Genomic DNA, 24,434 nt, shown 5'->3' with positions numbered 1-24,434 from the left:
ATTAATGGAATATAAAAATACATCTATATAAAGATATAAGATGAAATATTAAAGAATATATGTATAATAAAAAGAAGTTCATGTCGATAAATTTTAATTTTTTACTTTATATCACATAATGATAAAATTATTACAAGTATATGTATTGTATATGTAATTATTACAAATATATACAAATACATATATAAATACATGATAAATACATATATGTATATGTCTTTATATATATTATTGGAAATTGAACAATTTACAAAAAATTTATGAAAATAAATTATAAAAAAAAAGCATATTGATTTTCACAATTAGAATTATAAATAAGATCATATAATATCGATTAACATAATTTTATAATTATAAAATTATAATAAATATATTAAATTAATTATAATAATCTATTCTTATATTATTTTTTTAATCGGTGTATCTTTTTATAAGATTTTGATGTACAAAAATTTACAGTTAATATATACACATTATTATACTTCAATTTTCGCGCATGAAATAAATAAAAAATCATGCTATTCCAGCCAATCAGAAAGGTGCTAAAATCTAATGGCTAGATAAATCGAGTGCGCATCTAAATGCGCATGTCATTAGTCTGCAATTGAAAATTGTGATGATTGGTCACGTTTTATCGATAGAAATGTATAATTATGTAAAATTTTTATTTTGTATTGTATAAAGTATTATATTAACTATAAGTATTATAGTTATTAAGTTTAATTATAGATTATTAAGTTTTGTTTAATTGTTCATTCAATTATTATACGAGAAGTGAATTTCTGTAACATATTATCGTTTGATTGGAATTTGGAAGATGGAATATCTTTGAAATTGTTACAAATGTAAATATATCTTGCATACATTACAATAATTATGAGATAATTTGATAATTCAATCATATTAATGTGATAAAAAAAAATTGATTTATTTTCTTCTATTCTATTTTCTAACAAAATTATTATACATTTTTTTATTTCTTTTATTCCTTACATGGAAATAGCTAGATCGTTATAATCAATTCACACACGTATTTCACATATTTAATAATATTTTTCTTTCCAAATGTATCTATTCTATATTTAACTCGTATATTATTATTTTTATATCTATTTTATGCTCCAAGATTGAAAATATTTTTTACAATTGAGCCTTTTCAAAAAATAGACAATTCATGTTCACGCTATGCTCGACTTACTTACTGAATTACTTATTCAATATTATTATAAGTGATAATTCTTTCAATTCTTTCAAAAATAACTTATTTTTTTTTATTCGTTTTCATTATTATCAATTAGATTATTGTTTTATTTTAATACAAAAATCAATTTAATTTTATACATTCTATAAATTAAAAAATTTATAAAATTTGATTTTTTTTTATTCAGATAACTGATCACTGAGATTATTTTAGACAGGAAAAAGGATTTTCGATATGAACGGCATAATAACAGTTTATATTTTATAAAGGAAAGATAAAATTATCTGTTATCAAGGAAATAGATATGTAAGTATTTTTGTAATTTTTTTTTTTACTGAATAATTAATTGTGTAATATATATAATATATATATATATATATATATATATATATATATATATATATATAGTTTTTATGTAATTCATAATATTAACTATTGAAAATATATAAATTTAAAAGAGATAGTAGAAAATAGTAGAAAATAGTAGAAATAATAGCAAAGATTTGCTACTATTAGAATTTCTATTTAAGATTTCTAAAATTTTTTAGAATTTTTGAATTTTGAATTTTCTATATTTGGAAAAAATTTTCGGAATATAATACTTCTAATAATACTTCTAATATTATTAATTCGAATAAATGAACATTTACAATATAATTTTTTTAAAAATAACAATATCTTTTTTAATAAATGTTCAATAGAAAAAGAGAAAGAAAATATGAACACAATATATATTGTTTTTATTTTTACATTTTATTTTCATATCATTAATACAATTAATATTTTTATTTTCAGATTATTATGGCTGTACACAATATCTGCTTCGTTACGATATTTTCCGTTTTTTTAGAACATACTAATTTTAATAATATTTAATAATAATTGCGAAATCAGAATCAGTGCTTCTGTTCCCCGATTGAAAAAGGTAAACAGATACGTTAATAGTTTCTTATTTTTATTTTTTTATTTTATTATTTTAATATTCACTTTCAATATAAGATAAAGTAAATGTTTCACTCAAGAGAATAAAGCAATCATTGATCATGTGAAAAAATAATTTTTTTTTTTTATTTATATTTTTATTCTGCAGTTGAAAAATTTGAATTTTTAAATTTCATGTTGTTATTCAATGATTTGAATTTTTATCATTATTATATTACATCTTATTAAAAAATTTCAATTTTCTTTATCGTCATATTTGTAATAAATTATAATGTATTCATTTTTTCTTACATTATATTACATTATATCCCAGTATGAAATTTTATACGAATGATTACTTCAATAGCAATGCAGATTCTTTGCATTTTATGATAAATTACATGCATTTTGGTTTTTCCGCTCACTCAATTATGTCGTAAAACGAAAATTCCAAATCGACACGAATTGATTGGTTGTATTTACATAGAATTTTTCACGAGCATAATGATCGTGGATATTTATTACAATAACATTTTGATAGTAACATTTCCTTTTTTTTTTGTTTATTAGCTCAGGCTAAGTTTTCTTATACATTGCTTTACTTTATAAATATTTATATAATCTTATATAATATTATATTCTAAATAAATAATCTTCCAAGTTAATTATTATAAAATTAAATTATTGTATAAATATTCGTATTTGAATTGCAGACAAAATATTTTAATAAATAATAAATAATGCTTTTTTTTTACTTCCATTTATATTAACATAATAATTTTAAAACGATTTAGCTGCTTGGTTATCCAGATAAAAAAAATTAATAGTTTTATTTCTCTTGTTTGAAAATATTACATGCAAGAAGAATATTTCGTGATAGATAGATTTTGAAATCAAAGCTACAAATTTTGAATATTTTAATGAAGGAATCACAAGAGGATATTTTCATTAATATTTAACTTTGAGTCAATTCATTGAATTTCATTTTAATAATTTTTTTTTAATAAATATATTCTTTTCTAATTAATGATTCTTTTTTTCTTTTTTTTTTTTATAAAATATTAAAATTTTAATAATTTTACGATAAAAAATATTACGATAAAAAATAAAGAAGAATTGTTAAAATTTAAAATAGAATGAGAATTAATATAAAATCAAAGTTCATTAACCGATTAGATACAAAATATTAATAATAATCTTTTTCTCTAACTCAGAATTTTCATATTTTATCCCTTCTATATCCATTGCTAATATGGCAATATTTCATGCGCTCAAGTTTGAGTGAGAGAGAGGCAATAAGTATAATGACCTTAATTTGTAAATTAATAATAAAAATTTCTCGATTACTGTCTCGATTAATATATCGATATGCAAGATATATTTTTTATTATATTTTTATTGTTTTGTTTATATTATTGTTTATATGTATATACATATATGTGAAATTGCGTTAATTGTTATTTTTATTATTTTTTTTTATTGTTATTAATTTATATTATGCAATATTAATGCAATTTACAATCGTGATATTACATTTGAATTATTAATTATTGCGGATATAACGATAAATAGTAACATTATTAATTTTTAAGCTCAAATTACAATTATAATAGAAATTTAATTTATTTTGCGATATTATTTCTTTAGAAAACATTCGTATTAATTCGATCACAAATATTTATAATGAAAAAAATTTAATCATCTTTATCGTCTAACGAGTCTAGTCTAATCGTCGTCAGTTGATTTCAAGAAAATGATATGTAAAATTAAAATATGAGAATAGTATGAATTCGAATGTTGGAAATGTTTTCCTAGTTTTTTTAAATATAAGACTAAGATAGTATATTTCTAGTGTAGATTAATTAATAGTAAGTGAAAGGACTAGGCAACAATTTCTATTCGGATAGACGCTTTCGCATAGCAATTTGTTTTAGGAAATAAAATTTGAAAATTCGGGAATAAAACTGAGACAATATGCCAGATCAATTTCTTCGATCTTTCTTTTCGATCAATTCTTCGAAACAAAGTTTGAGCCTGAGATTGTAGTACACACATAAGGGACAATTATCACTGCGATCATTAATCGTCCATAACTTGCGTGATTTTGATGGAAAATATTGTTAGAAATAGTTAATTTGGATTAATTTACTTTTAGATTTCCGCGTTGATTTTCTTTAAAATTCTTTTTGTTACTTGTGTTACACAACAACCAAATATTTGAATGTTTTGCAAAAGGAGAATTTATTTGAGAACAAAGGAGGATAGATGAGATATCAATGATCAGGATAAAATTTTTATTTTGTAGCAACCTTCGAGCGACAAGCTTCAATGGAAGACAATGGAAAATCATTATTATTTAAATATACAATATATAATAATATGAAAGTATATAGTCAGTATCAGTGGTACAATTGTATGTTTATAAGAAATAAGATAAATCAATTGATTGCGAGTGTGATTATATTTTTCGTAGGTAAAAATGTTTATCAAATTGTTACAGATAATAAATATTTTCGTTTCAAGTGCTAATATTAATCGTATATATAAAGCTTAGATTTTTATTTTGTATTTTTTGAGCGATTTAATTTTGTATACGTACTTAAATTATAACATGCTAGATGGCGTGAGAAACACTGTGATCTTTTTGAGGTTGGTATTTCAGAATGTGTAACATAAAGATCCCATAAGATGTCACGCCTATTTTGTTTCTCGTCCGTGGTGGTAGAGTGCTGGATATTTGGTAAAGTGGATCACTTGGTTCCGATCAGTAAAGAGCGAAGACGACGGGTGTGTGTTGAGGGGAATCGCGTGGGAGGATGAGTTTTGGTATGTCGGTGCAATGGGTGTTCTCTGGCGAGCCCAAGTGTTGGGCTGTCGTGAGTCGGGAGCAGTGAGGCGGGTAGTCAGTGCGTCGTCAGACTTCGCGTCGTCGTGATGTTATTTTGTTTTTTGTCTTTCTGATTTTCTTCTTCGGGGGTTCATTCAGAGATTTTCTTCGTCGGGGGAAATATATCAAATATCGTGTTGTGACTTTCTATATATAATTTATAACAAAGAATGATCGCCATATATTATTCTTTGAATTAGTTAGAAATTTAATAATTTAATATAGTTATCGTTATATTTAATTTATCGTTTAGATCGACTTCTGTGATCGTTTCACGCGTATGTTATTGTATACAAAACGTAAACGAAATTAAAAGAATAAAATATTGAGAATAAAAAAAGTATTTTAATAAATTTTCTTCATTTTTCTTTATTATATTGATTTATTTATTTTGCGCTGATTTTTCACAATTTTTCTCAAGAATTTTCAAATCCAAGTGTGATTATCTTTTCTCTAGTGTGATTTAAATATTTATCAATGGCTTCTATCAAATTTTTTTCATATATGAAGGTATGTATTAGTATTTTTATAATATACTTTGCACGCTTTTGTTTTTGATTTATTAATTTATTTCGTATCGTTATAAATATCAATTTCATATATATGCGCGTTATGTGTAAATTTTTATAATCGAATACTATATCAAATAATTTTATTTGTCACAGAATAATATTTCATATCTCTATACATAAATTAATATCTTTTATAAATTTTTTAGATCAATCTTTATTTAACTATTTATTTGTTCGAACATTTGATTCGTTCGATTCGATTTAAATATCTAACGATTTAAATATATAACGATTTTTATTAATAAAAATTGATTTCATTTTTTATATCAAATTTGATTATTAAAAATTGATTATTATAAATATTAAAAAAAAAGATACAAATATTTTGCATTTAAAATATTATATAGTCCATGTCCTTTAAGCATTTCTTATTGACTTTTAATATTAATTATATTATATTTAAGTTATATATTTCATTTTTATTATTTACGCGTATCATCGGTCTTGTTCAAATATTTTCTTTATACGATAAATTTTCGATAATATATACACGTATGTTATAAGTATGTATATATATATATGTACATACTTAAGGATATATCTAATTAAAATTAATTTTCAATTTTCAACTGATATATTTATATCGGAGATCATAATATTCTTAATGTTACAATAATGTTACATTATTTATTTTTTATATCTCGAATATTTTATCAATAGTCTTTTCAAAAAAACCAACAACGAGAATCAATCGTTAAAATGCAATTGAAACCTTTCAAGGATTTGAATCAATCAATTAAATAGAAATATTCGTTTCTTTTATTGCGATTTTTTATTTTATAATATTTATTTGTTCATTTTTCTGTCATCTTTAATGTTAATGCGATAACATTATAAAAATAAGTATTTCTTAATTTAATAAAATTCCAACATTTATATAAGAAAAATTGATATTCAAAATATCGATATTTATTGAAATAATATTGAAATATATTATTTTTGTTCTTTATCTTTTAATAAGTTGGTAATATTATCGAATCATTATCGATATATTATATACTTTAAATTATATTAAAACATTATAAAACATTATTAAAACATAATAATATGAAAAGATTTATATCAATATGTTTAACCGTTTAATTGATAAATTTTACAATTGCACATATCGATAATTATGCCTATAACCTACATATACCTATATGCCTATAACCTTCAATGATAGGAGAAATGTGAACAAGAAGTTTGGAGATTGATTTAAAGTGAAGGTTATACTATAGTTTATCAATTTACCATACGATATCGAACGAACGACACGCTTGTCTTATTCTCATTGTTGTATCGATATATCAAGTTACATATTTGCGAATTTTTATGAAGTTTGGAATATATTGTCATATAAAATCGTACCATTTTCATTTGTTAATTTTGTTCTGTCTTATATTATACACATATAAACAAGAAAATGTACATATTGTAAAACGTGTAAACGTTGAAAATTTTGCTTTGTTTTCTTTTTATTTCGTTTTAAATTCATTTTAATTGTTAATGTTTTATTATTACATCTGATTATTTATTTCTAATACTTACGAAACATACGCATAATTTTATTTTTTTTATAAGCGATTATTATAAACAGTTTGTAAACTGTTTATAAATAAATCGAAATCAAAGCTGATTTTTATAACTTAACTGATACTTTTAATTTTTCTATTTTTTAATTCAATCTTTTATTATCTAATATTTAGGATAATATTTTCGTGAAATATTTTTCACGATATTAATTTTGTTTGTAACTGATTAAAAAGTAAGATTTATTTTGAAAATAATTGACACAACACGTTGTTATTAGTTGTTATTAGTGGTAGATGATGAGAGATAAGTTATATATAATAGATCCATAATATACGTATGCTTGTACATATCTATGTATGTACATATATGTACATATGACATTGTAAATTGATGAATTGCATCATTATAGAGGAACCGATAGACAAGTATCGTACAATGGTAAGCAAGATTAGTAGCATGTAGTATATATATACATATATGTATTATTAAGTAAATAATATCGAATCATTTTTTTTATTATTAAAATACGATGGTAAATGAAAATAAACCAAATTGGCAGGAAACAAAATGAACAATTTTATATATATATATATATATATATATATATATATATATAATTATAAACGAAATTAGATAAGATTAATAAGATTAATTATACATTTCATGATTAGATTTTATATAATTAAAAAATTCATTCAAGTATTCAAATATTCATTTAATGAAAATGAATGTTTTATACATATTGTGTTATACATTTTTTATACATACGCATTATATATGTATTTAATATGTATATATATGTATTTAATTATGTTTTATTTGTACTTTTTTAATTATATCTTTATACATATACGTACTTTATATCGCAATATAAAATCATGAATCAAAATTTTTTTCATTCATTCCGAAAATATGTAGTACGTTTTGTTTTGGCAATAAAAACATTTTTCACTTGTCTAGATTTGAGATAGATAAGTGAAGCGAGATGCGATTCCGAGAGAGAAGTCCGGATAAGTGATGGGAATAAGAAATAAAAGTTATCTTTTTCTTTTCTTCGAAACGATGATATTTCGAGAATCGAAAGAAAAATTTAAGAAATTTTAAAACAAACAAGTCAAGTACCAAATATTTTTTATTCGTTGACTCGAAAATCATTATTTTCAGAATTATTTAATTATTTTAATTTCAATATAATCAAATTTTAAAATGAAAATTACACGATGAATGAGTTTATTTTTGAAAGAATATTGTTTATAACGATGCTTGTAACGAATGATATAAAATCGATATAAAAACTTGTTTCTCTCGAAGAAAGTTAGATCTTTATTTAATTCGATTAGTTTAATAATATTTGGCTATTCGTAATCTGTATTTATTGTATTTATTTATATAAAATGCATTTATGCAAAATATGTATCCGAATATATAATGTGAAAAATATGCGTGAAAATTCGCCACCATGACCAGATTTCTAAATAAAATTAAAGAAGAATAATTTAACATTATGAATATTATTGAAACATTGATTTTTATTTGTCAAATATAATAATAAAGGAAAAATCATTTATCAATATTGGATGTGCAACTAAAAGAAAGCAAATAAAAAAAAATATATCAAAACGATTGTGAAAGAATTAAGGGATTATTGATTTCTTTCTTATCGAAATATATCATTTTATTTACATAAATGTAATTAACAACCTACGAAGATATATTTATTTTTTATATATTCATTTCTACATAAATTTAATAAATTACATGTATATATATATATATTCACAAAGAAAGATTAAGAAAGATTTCAAAAGTGGAATAGAAATAAGAAATAAGAAAGAAAAAAGAGCAATATTCAATGAGAGCGAGAGTCGAATAATAAGGATGTACGTAACTAACGAGCCGAAAGGAATCTCAATACTCCCATAGATTTTACAATAATTAAAAGAAAGGAACCGTTATATCGTATTATACCTAGCGTAATTTGCCCCCGGACATTTCTCCGTTCTCGTTTCAGTTTTCTTCTTTGTTTCGATCGAGTTTGAAAGAAACTTTTCATACAGCCGCATAAAATACAATCTTAAAACTGTATTTAATTTCATTTATTTATTCTATAAATATTACGATTTGAATTATTTATTATATCTACTTAGCAGAGAAATAGTAGAAAAACTCAGCGAAAATGGAATCGAGATCGGATCGGATTCTCGAAAGTACTTCGATAAATTTTATTAAACTTGATTCGAAATCAAGTAAAAATCTAATTATTTTAATTTTATAGACGAGTATAGTCTCAAAATGTTATTCGGTTTCTCGAAAGTTTTCTCAAAGAGAGAATAACAATCTCGATCACATACATCGAATTTTTTTACATTTTTCTATAATTTAATATATCGTCGTATCTTGATAGTTATAATGCTATTCGCGTATTAAAATTGTTAGTTTTATTATATATATATATATATATATATATATATATATATATATGTATGTATGTATGTATGAATAAAACATATACATATATTTATTGTTTCAATGTGTAAAAAAATGCGATCATATTTTTTTATAATTTTTAAAAATGGAAATTTCAAGCTGTTTTTGGGATTTTGCATTAGAATGAGAAAATAAGATTCTGAAAGATGTGAGATATAAAATTTGAATCTTTTTATTCGTACTTATTTATATTTATTTCTAAATGTTAATTGCCTAAATATTAATTTGGAATCGATCGATTTCATTATCGATCGATAATATTCATATTTTCACAAGACTGAACATCGTACAGGATATTTTGATACCATAATTGACCATCTTGTTGATTCGTATTTCGTTATTTTTGATCCGTAAAACGAAAAATATTTGAGAATTTATCCAAGTACATATAAATTTCCTAAATTTCTATTACGTTTATTATCTTTCGATTACGAAATGAATAAATAATAATAATAGAAAATTTTATTCTTCTATGTTACAGATATCTTAATCGATTGTGCCTTGGCATCATGTGCCATTTGAAAATACAATTTTATAACGATGAAAATGAGAGATAAAAGGAAAATTGAAATTGAACTATTTGTGAATCGTGAAATTGAAAAGGTGGATGTCGAATAGTGTCGAATTTAGTATCGGTTGAAGCGAATAAGTTGTTTCAGTTGGTGCGTATAACAATGACGGGTGTTGAGATAGTTATTCCAAGTGGTGGTAAAACGAGGGTAGCCAGACCAGAAGTACGGGAGAGATGAAAAATTGTCGGGTCGCGCATTTGCCAGCCCAGCCTCATACGAGACGCGAATGTCTCGTCTGGGCTAGGAGATTATACGCGAATTTTCAACCGTTTAAAAACGTTAACCAAAGAGAAAATGGAACACAAGCAAACAATCTTGCTTGCACCAGCGCTGAGCAACAGCAGCTGTTGGCGGAGAGACACGTCCGAAGCCACTTGGACTGGACCAGGCCCTGGAGAATTGTTACGCGCTACTCTAATTCTCGTGCTCAGCCTCGGTATTCTTTGTGCCAATTTGTTGGTAATATGCGTCATAAATAGCAGACGATACAGCAAATATATTCACGCACAGGTTGGTAAATTAAATAAATATAAAAAAATAGTTAAAAGTATGTATTATATATAATTATATAAAAAGGTCGATCGATTTACGATTATTATTTAAAATATTTATTATTTATTATTTAAAATACATGAATACATAAATAATTTTTAAAACAATTTCTCTCCTTTTTTTTTTATTATCAATTGGCAAAAAACATGCGTGTAATTTTATATCTCGAGTTAAATAATTTTTACTCGAGTTTTCATTCAATTGAAACGTATATATATATATATATTCATATATCAATGAAGCCATCCATTTAAAATAGATATTCATTGCACAATGAAATAACACCTGAACAATGTAATCTAAACGATCAACAGGTTCTCTTCAACTTTATTGCAGCCAAAGTACTTACTGACAAGTTTAGCGAGCAACGATCTTGCTATTGGTCTTCTGGTTACACCATTCGGCTTTCTACCAGCTGTTTATGGATGTTGGCCTTACGGCGAAATTGTGTGTCAAATACAGGTAATAAAACGTATGTGTTGTTTTCGTCATTCATATCGTTATTCACGTTAATAACGTTTTTTCAATAATATATTTCTTCTATTCTATACAATTCTGGATATAACGTTATATATAATATAATATCGTTGTATATTATAATTTAATTATACGATGAATAAGATATTTAAAAGATCATGTAGTGGAACTTTTCGAAACGAAAAAATTCGTTCCTTTTAGATGCGTATGCGATATTTCGTAATATCATCGTGATGCATATATAACGTATAAAAGTTTTTCAATGATAAAAAATTTTCGTTTATCGAATTTGAAATTTTACAGTTGCATCTCTTATTAATATCATATTGAATATAATATGTAATGTATTTAAATGATTGTAAGTATAATGTTCGAATTATCGAATATATTTTCTATCTTTGGCCGATAAAATTTTGATACAGCATCCTATGCGTCTTGGAGAATTTCCTACCGGAAATCGAAGAAAAATGGGTGGGAAATGTCAGCAGCTTGTTCGTACCGCGCTAAGGAAATTATCACCACTAGGAATTTGCAGCTGTGCTTCCTGCAGTCGGTACCTTATCCGGCATATTTCTTCCAATAGTTGGTAGTTACACGTTATCCAAGTTATTCGTCATAATTTTCGTCTAAATATCATTTTCATATTTTCTCTTCTTCTTTTTCTTTTTCTTCTTCTTCTTCATATTTTTCTTCTTCAATATATTAATTAAGGATTTTCTTAACGATAATCGAGTAAATTTCAAAAAAAAAATAAAAGCGCGTGTTATTATCTCGGTAGCGATCTAATATAGAGAAAATAAAGAAATTATACGGTAATGTACGTTAATGTACATAGTGTATATAATGTTATATAGGAAAGGAGCATTTTTTTCCATCCTCGGATCGAATAAGAGAGTTTGATTTTTCGCGAAAGGAAAACGAAAGGAAGAGCGCACTTAACCAACTAACCAAGAAGATTGAGAAACTGTGAATTTCTTGGTAGAACGATCGAATAAATTCGTTGTGCGGTGAAAATATTCGGTTAAGGTCCCTCGGGAGTGTCTCGAGGATAGCCCGAAACGAGGCCAGGGCGATCCTAACCCCTCCAGATCGGAGCTTTTTCCTGGCTGTACGCCAACGGTCACCATAGCAACCATCTTAAACGTATAGTATCCTCTCACATCTCTTATCCCTTAGCTCCTTTCTTCGTAGTCGCTACTTTATAGATACACTGGCGTCACCGATTCATCGAATCACGTTGTCGCCTTTGGCGCATCGCGTATTTGAAAGTATAGATACTTGACTGGAACGAGAAAATGTTATTCGTTCTTTTTAAGTTTGTCGAGAAAAGAAAAAAAAAATCATTTGTAAAAAATGGTATTCCAAACATTCTATAAAGTACGAAAAGTAATTAATAAATTTAATTTATTTTTTTTCTTCTTTTTTCAGGCGCTTCTTAGAGGAGCTTTGACCCAACAAAGTGCCGTTATCCTTGTTTGTATGGCGATCGATCGTTACGTTTGTATGCTGCATCCACATCATTATCACAAACACGCATCTAAAAAGGTATGTTTTTCGAATGTACGTTTGATCCTGCTCTATTCTTAATTCCTATCTCTATACCTTATATCGTTTTAAAATTACTCGCTTTCTCAAATTTTATATATACAATAAATTATTGAATTATTGAATGCGCGAATATAGTATAAACCGATCGAGACGAAAATCGATCGAAAAAAAATGAGCGAAGATGAAATAGAGACGATAGAGATGGTAAACAAATACGATATATCGATGCGATTTTTTTTCTAATTTGATTCCCCATCGAAAACGAAATTTTTTTATCGTTTTCCATTATTTCCGTGCTATTTCGAGAATCGTATTGGGATATTATTTGTACAAAGATAATAAAATTTAATCAATTATTTTCAATCATTTTCATTTTGTTACTTCTATAATTATGTACAAAATAATATAAAAATAATTAATCATGATTTATATCAAAATGATATAAAAGCAATATATCGAAATTATTACACGGATTATAAACGGAAAAAGATCAATTGCGTATCTATTCATTACGAATGTGCATAATACTTAGAAATCAAGACAAATTTTAATTTTTAAAATATCTTTTTTCTATTTTTCGTGATTTCGTTTCGGAGAACATCGTACATTGGATGATACGCGGTCACGATCTTTGGCGATCTCGATCTCGCCGATCTTTCTGGAATAAATGGTAAAGAATTCAACACAGTTTTCTTTTCAGAAGTTAAATTCTTCTAGAAAATTTTCGTTTTTCACGTGTGAAAAGACCACGCAAGATGGAAAAGATCCATATCACGAATATTAGATATCGCGATATATCTTCTTACGAGTATCGACAACGTTCAAAATTGTGCGTTTATAATTCCGATTATTGGTAATACAATATTTTTAAAAATGGATCAACTTTAACACATGGTTGATCTTCTCTATACAGGAGGAATCGACAAATACTCGAAGCGACAAATTTACACAAATGATATATACATAAAATGTATTTTAATCGAACCAAATCGAATGAAATTAATTTTAACTTTAGAATCTGTTTAATAATATATGTATATACATATGTATTATAATTTACCAAGATATTTATATTAAATCTTTCTTTTGATCGTTCAAAGTATAAAATACGCGGAATTATCTAAAATTAAAAGTAACGCGTTTTTGTATATTAATAATCAATGTATTTCTTTTTTTTTTAATGCTCTTTTTGAAATGCTCAAAATTGAAACGTTTAATCGATATACGTGATACATATCGCTATATATGTTTAAACTAAATAGACAAGGATAGACGAGCGATGCGTCATTTTGAACAAATGGATAATTGGATAAATTTATAATATATATATATATATATATATATATATATATATATATATATATATATATATATATATTTGGGCGACTAGTCGCGATCGCGTACCGTGTCGCTCGTCTGAATCCAGCCTCGCATTGTATGCTTAAAGAGAAAAGAAGAATGATTATTTTCTGTGTATGTGACGCAGTATTACATGCGGCAGGGTTGCGTGGCAGTCATGTCGACTACTTGGATAGCGAGTGTGGCAATTTTCGGTGCTCTCGTGCTTCCAAGAGGTGGTTATTACTTCAACGATTCCGGTCTTCTCGCCTGTGATCCTTTTTTCGCCAGGGCTTCCCTCAGGTAACTCGCTTCGCCATATATTTTACATCCTATAACATTACTAGATTAACCACTTTCGTTAATTATAATAATAATGATGTCGTTATTATTATAATCCATGCTTGCGATATTACGATCGAAATATAAAAATGTAATTTTGATACGACATATCGAAAATTTGTCTCTTGTTTTCGAATGAATTCCGAGAAGTTAATTGCAATTCGCAACGTGGATGGAAAATATCGTGTATAAACGAGATGTGATTTTAAACAAATTCTCAAGCGTAAAAAATTTCCTACCTTTTTGTAATCCGATCGATTTATCGCGATATCGCCAAAGAATTGATAATTCGGTAATAAGTAAAGTTTATAAATTGTATTCAATGATACGAACAACAGGATATCATTTTATTCGTGTATCGAGTAATATATCGTATATATTTTTATCAATATGTGTTTTTCTTTTTCCAAATATTTATATTTATCTCTATTAATGTTCATTCGCTCAATTTGAATATTTTCCTCTCAAAGCATCGTAATCGAGATATTTGTCGAATCGGCCAATTATAAATCTCTATCGTATACATTTTCGATTCGATATTTGTACATGAAAAAGACAAATTTATTATTATTATTATTATCAGTTATTATCTTTTCTTTTTTTTTTTTCAGAATTCTCGCGTGTTGTTGTTTTTATTTTCCTACGACGATGGTGCTGATGTATTGCTACGGTTCAGCCTTTCACGTTAACAAACTGCGCTTAAAAAGGGTGGTTTGCGTTAACACACCGGAGGTCGTTAGCGGAGGCCATATGGAGAGGGTAAGTCAAGTTTGCTGCCACTTCAACTGGCAATCGATAGACTCGATTTAACAAGGAACTCGTCCGATAACAAAACAGTGATAGTTTGCTCGATGGATCATCGATCGAACTAAATTTTAATTTCTTCGAACTGCAACTGCGATGATCGGAATATATCCATCTTGTGAAATCATTTTACATTTTTATTCGTTTGTACGACATTTTTCGCTTAATAATTTCGAATAATCTGTATATTAATCTGTATAAATATTTTTAAGAAATATTACTTATTAGCAGATATACGTATATACCGTTTTCCAATAGTCGATACATTTTAGCTTCGTTTAAGGTATTGCAACGATTAACCTATATTTATTGGTCCGTTATTAATGCGTGCTTATCCGATTCGAAATAACGTTACTCCAAATATCATTTTCATTTAACTTTACTTTAAACGGGAAAAGACGAGAATAACGAAAACTTGGAATGGAATGGAAAAAGAAATAAATTGTTGATAAATATTAAAATTTTTTAATTTTTTTTTAATTCTTTTTTAAATTTATGCTCGATTAATTGAAATCCTACTCATTTACAATTCTCGTTTTCGAACGAAATTTTAAACAGAGAACAAAATTCAACAACAATGTTCCGTGATCGCGACTTGTCAAGACTTTTCAACTTAAGCTTACGACTTACTGTCGTCATTAGCTTAATTTGTCGCTACATTTGAACTAGGGATTTCAGCTGTTGAGAAGAGTTGCCAAGGATTTAGTTAAATACATTTAGCTTGTAACTTGATTAAAATAATTTCATAAGAAGAAATTTCGATCGAAAAGATACAAATTTATTGATCTCGACGTAATTCGATTACGATACATAATTCGTATCGTAATAATCATACTGTAGTAGTAGCGGACCGCTCGTAACAATTTGATTCGAGACACATTCGATGAAGGTGACATTTGAAGTTGCGAACAAATTTTCACTCATTGAACTGAATTCGCTTTAGTTTTCCAATAATTCCAAGCTCTAGCGGTGTCGCGTACTTAGCCTAGTTTACTTCGATGTCTCGAAGCCTCCGGTGAATACAGAACTTTTAAAAGAGCGTGTACGCGAGAAAGAAGGTAATCGCGAAAGATATTCATAAATTTTCGCCCGATCATCAACTTCTTTCCTCCTTTCCCTAGTGTCCTCGATACTAATTATTTTTTCCAAAACTATTACGTCGGAGAAACAATATAATATTTTTCATTTTTACTACATCAAAGGCAATAAAGTAAAATAGTCGCTAATTTTCGAAACGAATTCTTATTTCTATATAAATAATAATACGACAAATTCACACACAAGATGTTTCGAAAGATTGGAAAATAGTAAATATATCTACAATATCTACGATACAATAGTTTCGTTCAACTTGAAAATATATAAAGATATTCATGTATCGCGTATCGATATGAACGTAGCTACTACATTATATACTATATTATCGTATTTCAAACACGATATGAAAATTGATCAGTTTACTTCGAAAAATTGTTATATTATTGTGCATCAAATAAGAAAGATAAACAAAAGTTTAAAAAACGGACAACGATATTATAATAATGTTTAAGCACGATTGAATAAAGATTTTAATATAAAATTACATTCATCATTGTTTCTTAAAAATGTATTTATGAAAATTTAAAATTGAACTATATGAACTCTGAATTTTCTATACGTTTCCTAAATCTTACACCGAAAACTTTTCGAAATCTACGTAGGTTTTCGCGACGTGACAAACAGATTTATTATACGTATGCTTTTACGTATAGTATTGGTCAGTAAAAAATGAAATGATTTATAATTAAAAATGATGGCTGAAAAGACATCGTATCGTTCCATATTTTTTTTATCCTTGAATCGAGTCGATTTGCGTTTAATATCAATATACTCTATAAGTATTTCGAAAATTTACATTGTGTAAATAAATAGTTGGTGCGTGTATATGTATTCGACGCAAAAGATGAACTATCCGTATTTTAAATAGTCGGCTTTAAATAGTTTGAATAAAATAATTACGTATTATATTCCGAATTATTTTCATATTATATAATATCCTATATATGGAATATTTAAATTAATTAGAATCGAAATAAGTATATCGCGATATCGATATACTTATTTTTCAACGAGGTTTCGTTGAAAAAAGATTTTCTTCAAAGAAAATTTGAACGTGTGTACGACTTAGTTTAATGGAATACATTCCGAACAGCTTATTTATACGAAAGTCTATCTTTTCTTGCTTTCTTCTCGATCGTTCTGTCTTTCTTCCTTTTATGACCCATAGCTTCGATGTAGGTCAATGGATGTCGGGAATGTCTTCCAAAGGCGTTCTCGAGACCACGGTCGTGCCGATATGTGTAAGATGCATGGAAAAGGGAGCAAGCTTGCTATGCCCGTAGTTGGGGATAAGAGGAACAAAAAAAGAAACTTTCGTTATCGTTTCGATAAAAATTATTAAAACGCGACATATCGTCGATTATCCTATGATTCGTCGATACATCGATACATTGATATTTCAAATATTTCCCACGTTTATATTTATACGTGGGATATATTTATAGAATTTGCAACGCGTTTGATAAAATATTTTGGCAAACTATAGTGGCAGTAATAACGGTGTGTATGACGCTATGTAGCGATTAATAATCCATAAATGAGATATTACGTTTCATCATCGATTGAAAATTCATTGAAATATCGTACGGCTGGCGAACAAGCGAAGAACACGATCGTTCCGTTCAATTTCTTCCTCTTATTATTTCCGCTTTTCACCTCATCTTTCTCCCGCCTATTGTGAGATAACGAGCTGGAACGAGCCCGATGAGGAATCAAATGGAATCGAGCCCGTACATTCAATTCGTGGGCGTTCTTCTGCAGGAAGATCGTCTTCCTTTCGTTTTTTACCCTTCGTTTCGTTTCTCGCTCATTAGCGTACAGCTTCCATTCTTTTTGCTTTTCATTTACTTCTATCTCGAGATTAGAGATAGAAATTTAAGAAACGCGTCATTTTATAAACCATTCTATATATATATATTCTTTTCCACCGAAACGTTGAAAATCATTTTACATCGATAGATAAATGTATTTCGATCGTTTTAACGATAACGACCGAGTTGCGAATGAACCGCGTTCTAGATGAAATTCAATTTCAAATTTATAACGGTTCGCGTAATCGAATCTTAAAAGTTTTATGTTCGTTGCTCGTAGTCATCCATTTTTCGAGAAAATTAGTTTCCTTTTTTTTTTTAAAGCGTATAATTATAAAATGAAAGAGAGAGAGAGAGAGAGAGAGAGAGAGAGAGAGAGAGAGAGAGAGAGAGAGAAAGAACAATAGCTATATACCTATTAATCATTAAACGTGATAATTGTAATAGAGAAACGAGATCGATAGATAGAATAGGCAAATAATAATAATAATTTCGAGATCGATAAATGAAAAATAAATGTGAGAACGTGAGAAAAATGGATGTATAAAGATAAGGATAAGGATAACGATAAAGATGCGAAAAAGTATAAGATGGAGGAAGGATTTATCTAAACGAGCAGATTCGTAATCCTTTTACTGGTACGCGATGAGAGACTTTGACGGTGACGAGCTTAGCGACTTTCGTAACGGTGTCAAGCCGGTCTAAAAGATTAAACGTCCTATCTTTTAGACGTTAAGGTCCTCTTATTATATATGTTTCGTATTACCTTCGACTCTTCTTTTTTTCACTTCGAACATCATAGATTTCACTTCGAGATCATTCAAAGATTCAAAGAGTCTTTGAAATTTATTATTATCGTTAAAATGATAATAATATAAACGTTACTACTAAAGGATATTCGATAAATTGGCCATATATATTATACTATATTATATGTAGTGTATTTATTTGCAGCTTGTAGCTCACGAGAGACGATTGTCAACTTCTGCTTCTCGAACAATGGCTGCGATGAGTTTAGGATTCATTGTTATGGTCACGCCATGGACGATTCAGGAAGTCGTTGCAGCTTGTACCGGAAGTAAACCACCACCGTTCCTCGATTTCCTCGCCACGTGGCTTGCGCTTTCCAACAGCTTTTGGAATCCGTTCCTCTATTGGCTGCTCAACAATCACTTTCGTCGTATTTCGAGAGAACTTCTCTACACTAAGGTAGGCGTTACAAACAAATCATAATTTTCTTTTCTTTTCGTTCGCATTTTAAATGATATAACAATGGAAAAATTGTTATTATTATTTTTTAAATGTATATAACTATGCCCATATAATATATTGTAAGATATATTTATAAGGTGTATTTGCATTTACATTTCTTGTATGATATATATTTTTATATATAATTTTAACCACGTGTAACTTTGCATAATAATATAATATAATCGATAATATAATCGATGGAATTTTAATAAAACGATATAATTTATCGATTTATCACTAATTATTGATTTTCGTTCAATGGAGGAACGATACATTCGTGCAAACATAAATACATCGAACTTATTTCTGTTGATTTTTATGTCGTTTGTTATGTAGCTTGTACGCATACGCATTAGGTATCGATTTAATTCTATGCAAACCGGGTGTCTAAAGATGTAATAATAAGTTGCTTTCGTGCAAGCAATGCGTGAAATATTAATACGTTAATCTCGTAATTTTTAAAAGATTTTTTAAAAGTAGATATAATACGAATAAAAGAACAGAAAGATTTCGAAGATCTTTTCTCGAAATCGTGATTTTCAACGAATTCGAATAATCCAAGTTTTACCGTACTACAGAAGTAATATCGGCTATTCAAGACAGTGCTGTTCAAGCTTTATTCGCGAATAAAATGATTTTTGCCTACCATACGTACCAAAAGTTTACGGATATTGATCATTTACGGTTATCAAGGGCTAATCCCTACTATATATACATATTTCAACTACATTACCTATCTCTTTTCTCAACCGTTTTATTCTATCTAATTATTTTAATGACGAAATTTGGGGATAACGTTTCTCTTACTCTGAAAAATTAAACAAGTCGATAATTCTTCTACGATACAAATACGAAGCGGTTAAACGATATTTATACAAAAGTACATACCAATTTCGTGGAATATTATTATGGAACGAAACGGTAAATTTTCACGCGAAAAAAAAATTTCATAGCGTGAAATTTTGAATTTGCAATTTTCCAGGTACTTTGTAGGCCGAAACCTTTGGGACCGAAACAGCATTGTTGCGCGACTAGCACAGGTGGTCTTGATGTTTGTAACATGGCAGGAGTCGATTTATCGGGTATGTAATATCTACTTCAAACTATTTTTAAATTCGCATTCCAAAATATGAGAATTTTTTTTCACTAAGAATGGTATATCGATTTACAAATTTTATCGTAATCGTATCATTGTAATTTCACTCTTTCAAGGTTTTTGTTTTTTATATTTTATTTTTCCATTTGCGGATAATTATGGATACATACTATAATGTGATGATATTATAATTTATTCGTTAAATTAAATATTTTAAACAGTCACTGCGATTTATCGAAACGTTAGATAGGCGATTGACGCATACTCTTCGTGGATCCATACTTACAAATATAATTCAATAAAATAGTAATAACGATATTTATTGATATCTCGAAAATTATAAATTTGGGAACCATTATAATTCTCGAATAAATCAAGCAAATTTCTAATCGATCGATATATTACACATCCTTCGATTAATCGTCTCAATAACTGAAGCCAATTTTTTTGAAAAATCACAAAAAATACGTTAATATTTATTTCCTTCCGTTTAATATAATTGAAATAATTGAAAAACGAAGCGAATAAAGATTATAGTATAGTAGTTCTTAATATATATATAACGTTATATTTATATTATTTATTACTTATCCAATGAAAAAACAAAAAAAATTGTGTAGAGATACAATTTAAAAAAGTTTATAAAATTCATAGTAGTAACAAAAAAAAAAATCCCTGTATACAATCTATATTCGGTAAAATGATTCTTTTCTTTCCTCGAAGATCTCTTTGAATCTCGTCTCTCTTTTTTTTTGTTTTGTTTTCTTTTTTTAATCCGGATCCCGATTAAATAAAACATCTACGGGCGAAGTCGTAGAGAATGATTTCTACTTACGAGTCGTGATGGAAGGATAAAACTTGTTTTCATCTCGTTACAATTTATAGATTGATCTCCTATTTTCGAGAACTTGTGATTCCGATTCGTCAATTTGGTTTGTCTTTTAAGATCGATGTATCGCATAATAATACAAATATATCGCGTTCCAGGTTTAGAGCGTTGCTCAATAGACCGTTTTTCAATGGCTCGATGTTCCTCGTCTTCGTTAACCAATACACCACCACCACTTCCTTGGGAAACCGGACATGTCCTACATAATGACGCTACGCCAACGTGAGGTGGTATATTTTACATTTACATATTGTGTGATATTTTGCGGAAAATAAAACGATTGAATTATAGGTAAATCTAACGATCAACGATAATTTGAATATATTTATTCGTTGCGATTCAATAATTTTTTTGTCAACGCATATATATATCCTATCGTCTTTATATTATTAAAAAAATAGAATTTTTTTATTATATCCGATTCCTCATTTCTAGATGTTAAAATTATCGTTATCGAAATACGTCCTCGTCCCATTTATTTGATGGACTATTAATAATTATTTGATGCTTTCAGTTAGGGATGCCGTCACGCAAACGGAGGACATTGAATCTCCAACGCATGCTAGTTAGTATAGCGTGGCGGCAGAACACCATTCCGTGACTCGCAATCTTGGAACAGAGCGATCATCGCATCCTCGATCTTTTTCAAATAATTCGTCTTTGTCGATAATAGAATATTCTTTGTACGAAGAAAATGCACAAATCCGACGCGATTGCCGTTTCTATCTGGAAAACACGCGTTTCAAAAGCGTGCCGGATTTAATTCGGGATCTTGAATTTAATTGACATGTAATAATCTCAAATGTTGCCAAAGAAAATATATCGTGCTGTAATTTGCGATCAAGAATCAAATTCGCATAATGAACATTACGATTTTATACTAATCTAAAAGTATAAAGTACTTTTTATTATAGATGAAGCACATTCGATCGAAAGAAGCGGAAAAAATATTATCTTGAAAATTAAGCATAATTTTTCACTAATTTGAACTAGAATATAGATATATATGTTTATGGCATTCAAATATAAAATATAATAATAAATCTAAAAGAAAGTATACATAGCTATTACTATGTAAAATTGCTTTACAGTTTTTTTTTTTTTTATCTTTTTTTTCGAATGATTTCGAACGTAATGGGAAAAGGAAACATAAAGAATCTTTGCTATGTATCTTTAATATCGTTAATATGTCTCTATGTATCGCTAATTTACGTATTTTTATTTTTAATTATCGAATTCATTGAAATGCGTTCATTGTCTTATAATATCTTGCCAATACACGTTTATAATAACCGCACAAATTATACGTATAAAATAATATTTAAGAAATTGCAATATAGATGTTAAATAGATGTTATTTTTATCGAGTTTAATTATAATCCGTTACATTGTTTCCCTTCGAACGGAATGATTGTTATGATTGATAACGCGATGAAGAAATTGTTTTAAAAAACTATTATTAGATTTGGAAACTGAAATTGAAATTGAATTATTATCGATTTATCCTAAAATTTCATTTATATTTAATATCAAACGTTTAATGTTAATATAACTTCGTTAATATTATATTTTTTTATTTTTTTATAGTATTTATCGTTAAAAGAGCTTGTTTTTACTTATATACACACATAGATGCGCGCGCGCGCACAACACATTGAATTAAGCTGACCGAAAAATTAGATAAAAGTTTATAAAAATTAGAAAAATCATTTATTTTTCCAATCAAATATGTTATTCATTCTCGCGTTATATGCTTGGATAAAATTATATATGCAAAACGCGATTATGAATGCGACAAAGTATTCATTCTTTTTTAATAACGTATTAATTATTATAAAAAATAAAATATTAGTAACTTTGGTATAATATGATATAAAGGAATAGTTTATACGTATAACGTAAAATTATATATATTAGTTGTATCTAGTTATTTATACATACTTATATACGTGTATACGCGTTTATATACGCGTTAATTTATAGCAAAATGAGGATATTTAATAAAAGAAAATGTTCGAGAAACTGTAAAATATATAATAATATTTAGCATTTTTAAGAAAAAAAACATTATGCTTTCCAATGATCATTATATTACTTATATACAATTACATTGCAATAATAAATTTATTTATTGAATATTGTACCTATAATAGTAGATTATTATTATTATGTATCATGTTGTATAGTTGAAATAAAAAAAAAAGGAAAAAAAAAAAAAAGAAAAAGAAAAAGAAAAAAATAGCAAAGATTATAAATCGAAAATTTTGAACTTTAGGTATTTTTCATTGATTTTTAACATTTTGGAGAAGCCAATGTTAAATAATGAATCATTGTCTATAAGCACGATGCAACGGTTTATCGAATATGTTGAGATATACATATATTTTCTACTATTTAAAATGCTGTGAAAATATTGTATTATTTTTTATATACAATTATGAATATAATGAATAAAAAAAGAAGAAATAAATTGATATAATATTAAAACTTTTAATATGTTTAAAATAAATATCATTTTCAATTATTGTTTAAATAATAAACTTAAATAATAAATAATAACATCATTTATGAGTCGATTTATAGAAAATCGTTAAAATATGAAGATACATTTTCGATATGTTTACGAATGTATATTACATTTTTTTGAATTTTCTAAATTTAAGAAATTATTAATTTAGTAATTAATAAAAAGTAATCGTAATGTTTTAAATGTTTTGTATTCTTCTTGTTTCAATTATGATTGAGTTATTTATACAAAGAAATTAAATCTCACGTAACGCAAAAGTGTGTATAATACTTTGATCATTTGTAAATAGATCGTGGTTTCAAAAAGTATAAAAGTACAGAAAGTTAAAAAAATGAAAAAGTTAAAAATGAGAAAAAGAGTTGAAAATTTGAAAAAAATTGCAAATACGAATACTTTAGGATTGTTATATCATACGAAATAAATGATTCAGGGACTGTTATAGTTATATAAGTTTGAAAAATTATTCATATGACGTTTCTTCATATGAAAAATTCCTAAATGTAAACAACCGTATATTGAATATGAACATAATAATATTTCCGT

At 26.9% G+C, this 24,434-nt stretch overlaps 1 protein-coding gene across 5 annotated transcripts; it reads left to right on the top strand.

Moving 5' to 3' along the window:
* Positions 1-699: 699 nt before the first annotated feature.
* LOC100577118 (trace amine-associated receptor 9) lies at positions 700-23,378 on the top strand. 5 transcript variants are annotated; one of them, XM_026442095.1, is made up of 14 exons: positions 700-845; positions 1,389-1,507; positions 1,997-2,126; positions 4,428-4,595; positions 4,785-5,519; positions 10,065-10,665; positions 11,044-11,169; positions 12,613-12,729; positions 14,234-14,373; positions 15,024-15,171; positions 19,080-19,334; positions 20,362-20,461; positions 21,463-21,591; positions 21,879-23,378. In XM_026442095.1, exons 6-13 carry the CDS (start codon positions 10,450-10,452, stop codon positions 21,588-21,590), a joined length of 1,230 nt encoding a protein of 409 aa, XP_026297880.1. In that variant the 5' UTR covers positions 700-845; positions 1,389-1,507; positions 1,997-2,126; positions 4,428-4,595; positions 4,785-5,519; positions 10,065-10,449; the 3' UTR covers position 21,591; positions 21,879-23,378. The 5 variants fall into 5 exon arrangements, with proteins under 5 accessions (XP_026297880.1, XP_026297873.1, XP_026297875.1 ...); XM_026442088.1 differs by having other exon boundaries at positions 14,219-14,373; XM_026442090.1 differs by lacking the exon at positions 4,428-4,595 and having other exon boundaries at positions 14,219-14,373.
* The last annotated feature ends 1,056 nt before the right edge of the window (positions 23,379-24,434 follow it).

This window comes from Apis mellifera, linkage group LG1 (genome assembly GCF_003254395.2).
Source record: "Apis mellifera strain DH4 linkage group LG1, Amel_HAv3.1, whole genome shotgun sequence".
Lineage (NCBI taxonomy): Eukaryota > Metazoa > Arthropoda > Insecta > Hymenoptera > Apidae > Apis > Apis mellifera.
Note: the sequence above shows the minus strand (reverse complement) of the source record. Positions and strands in the feature narration are given on the sequence as shown.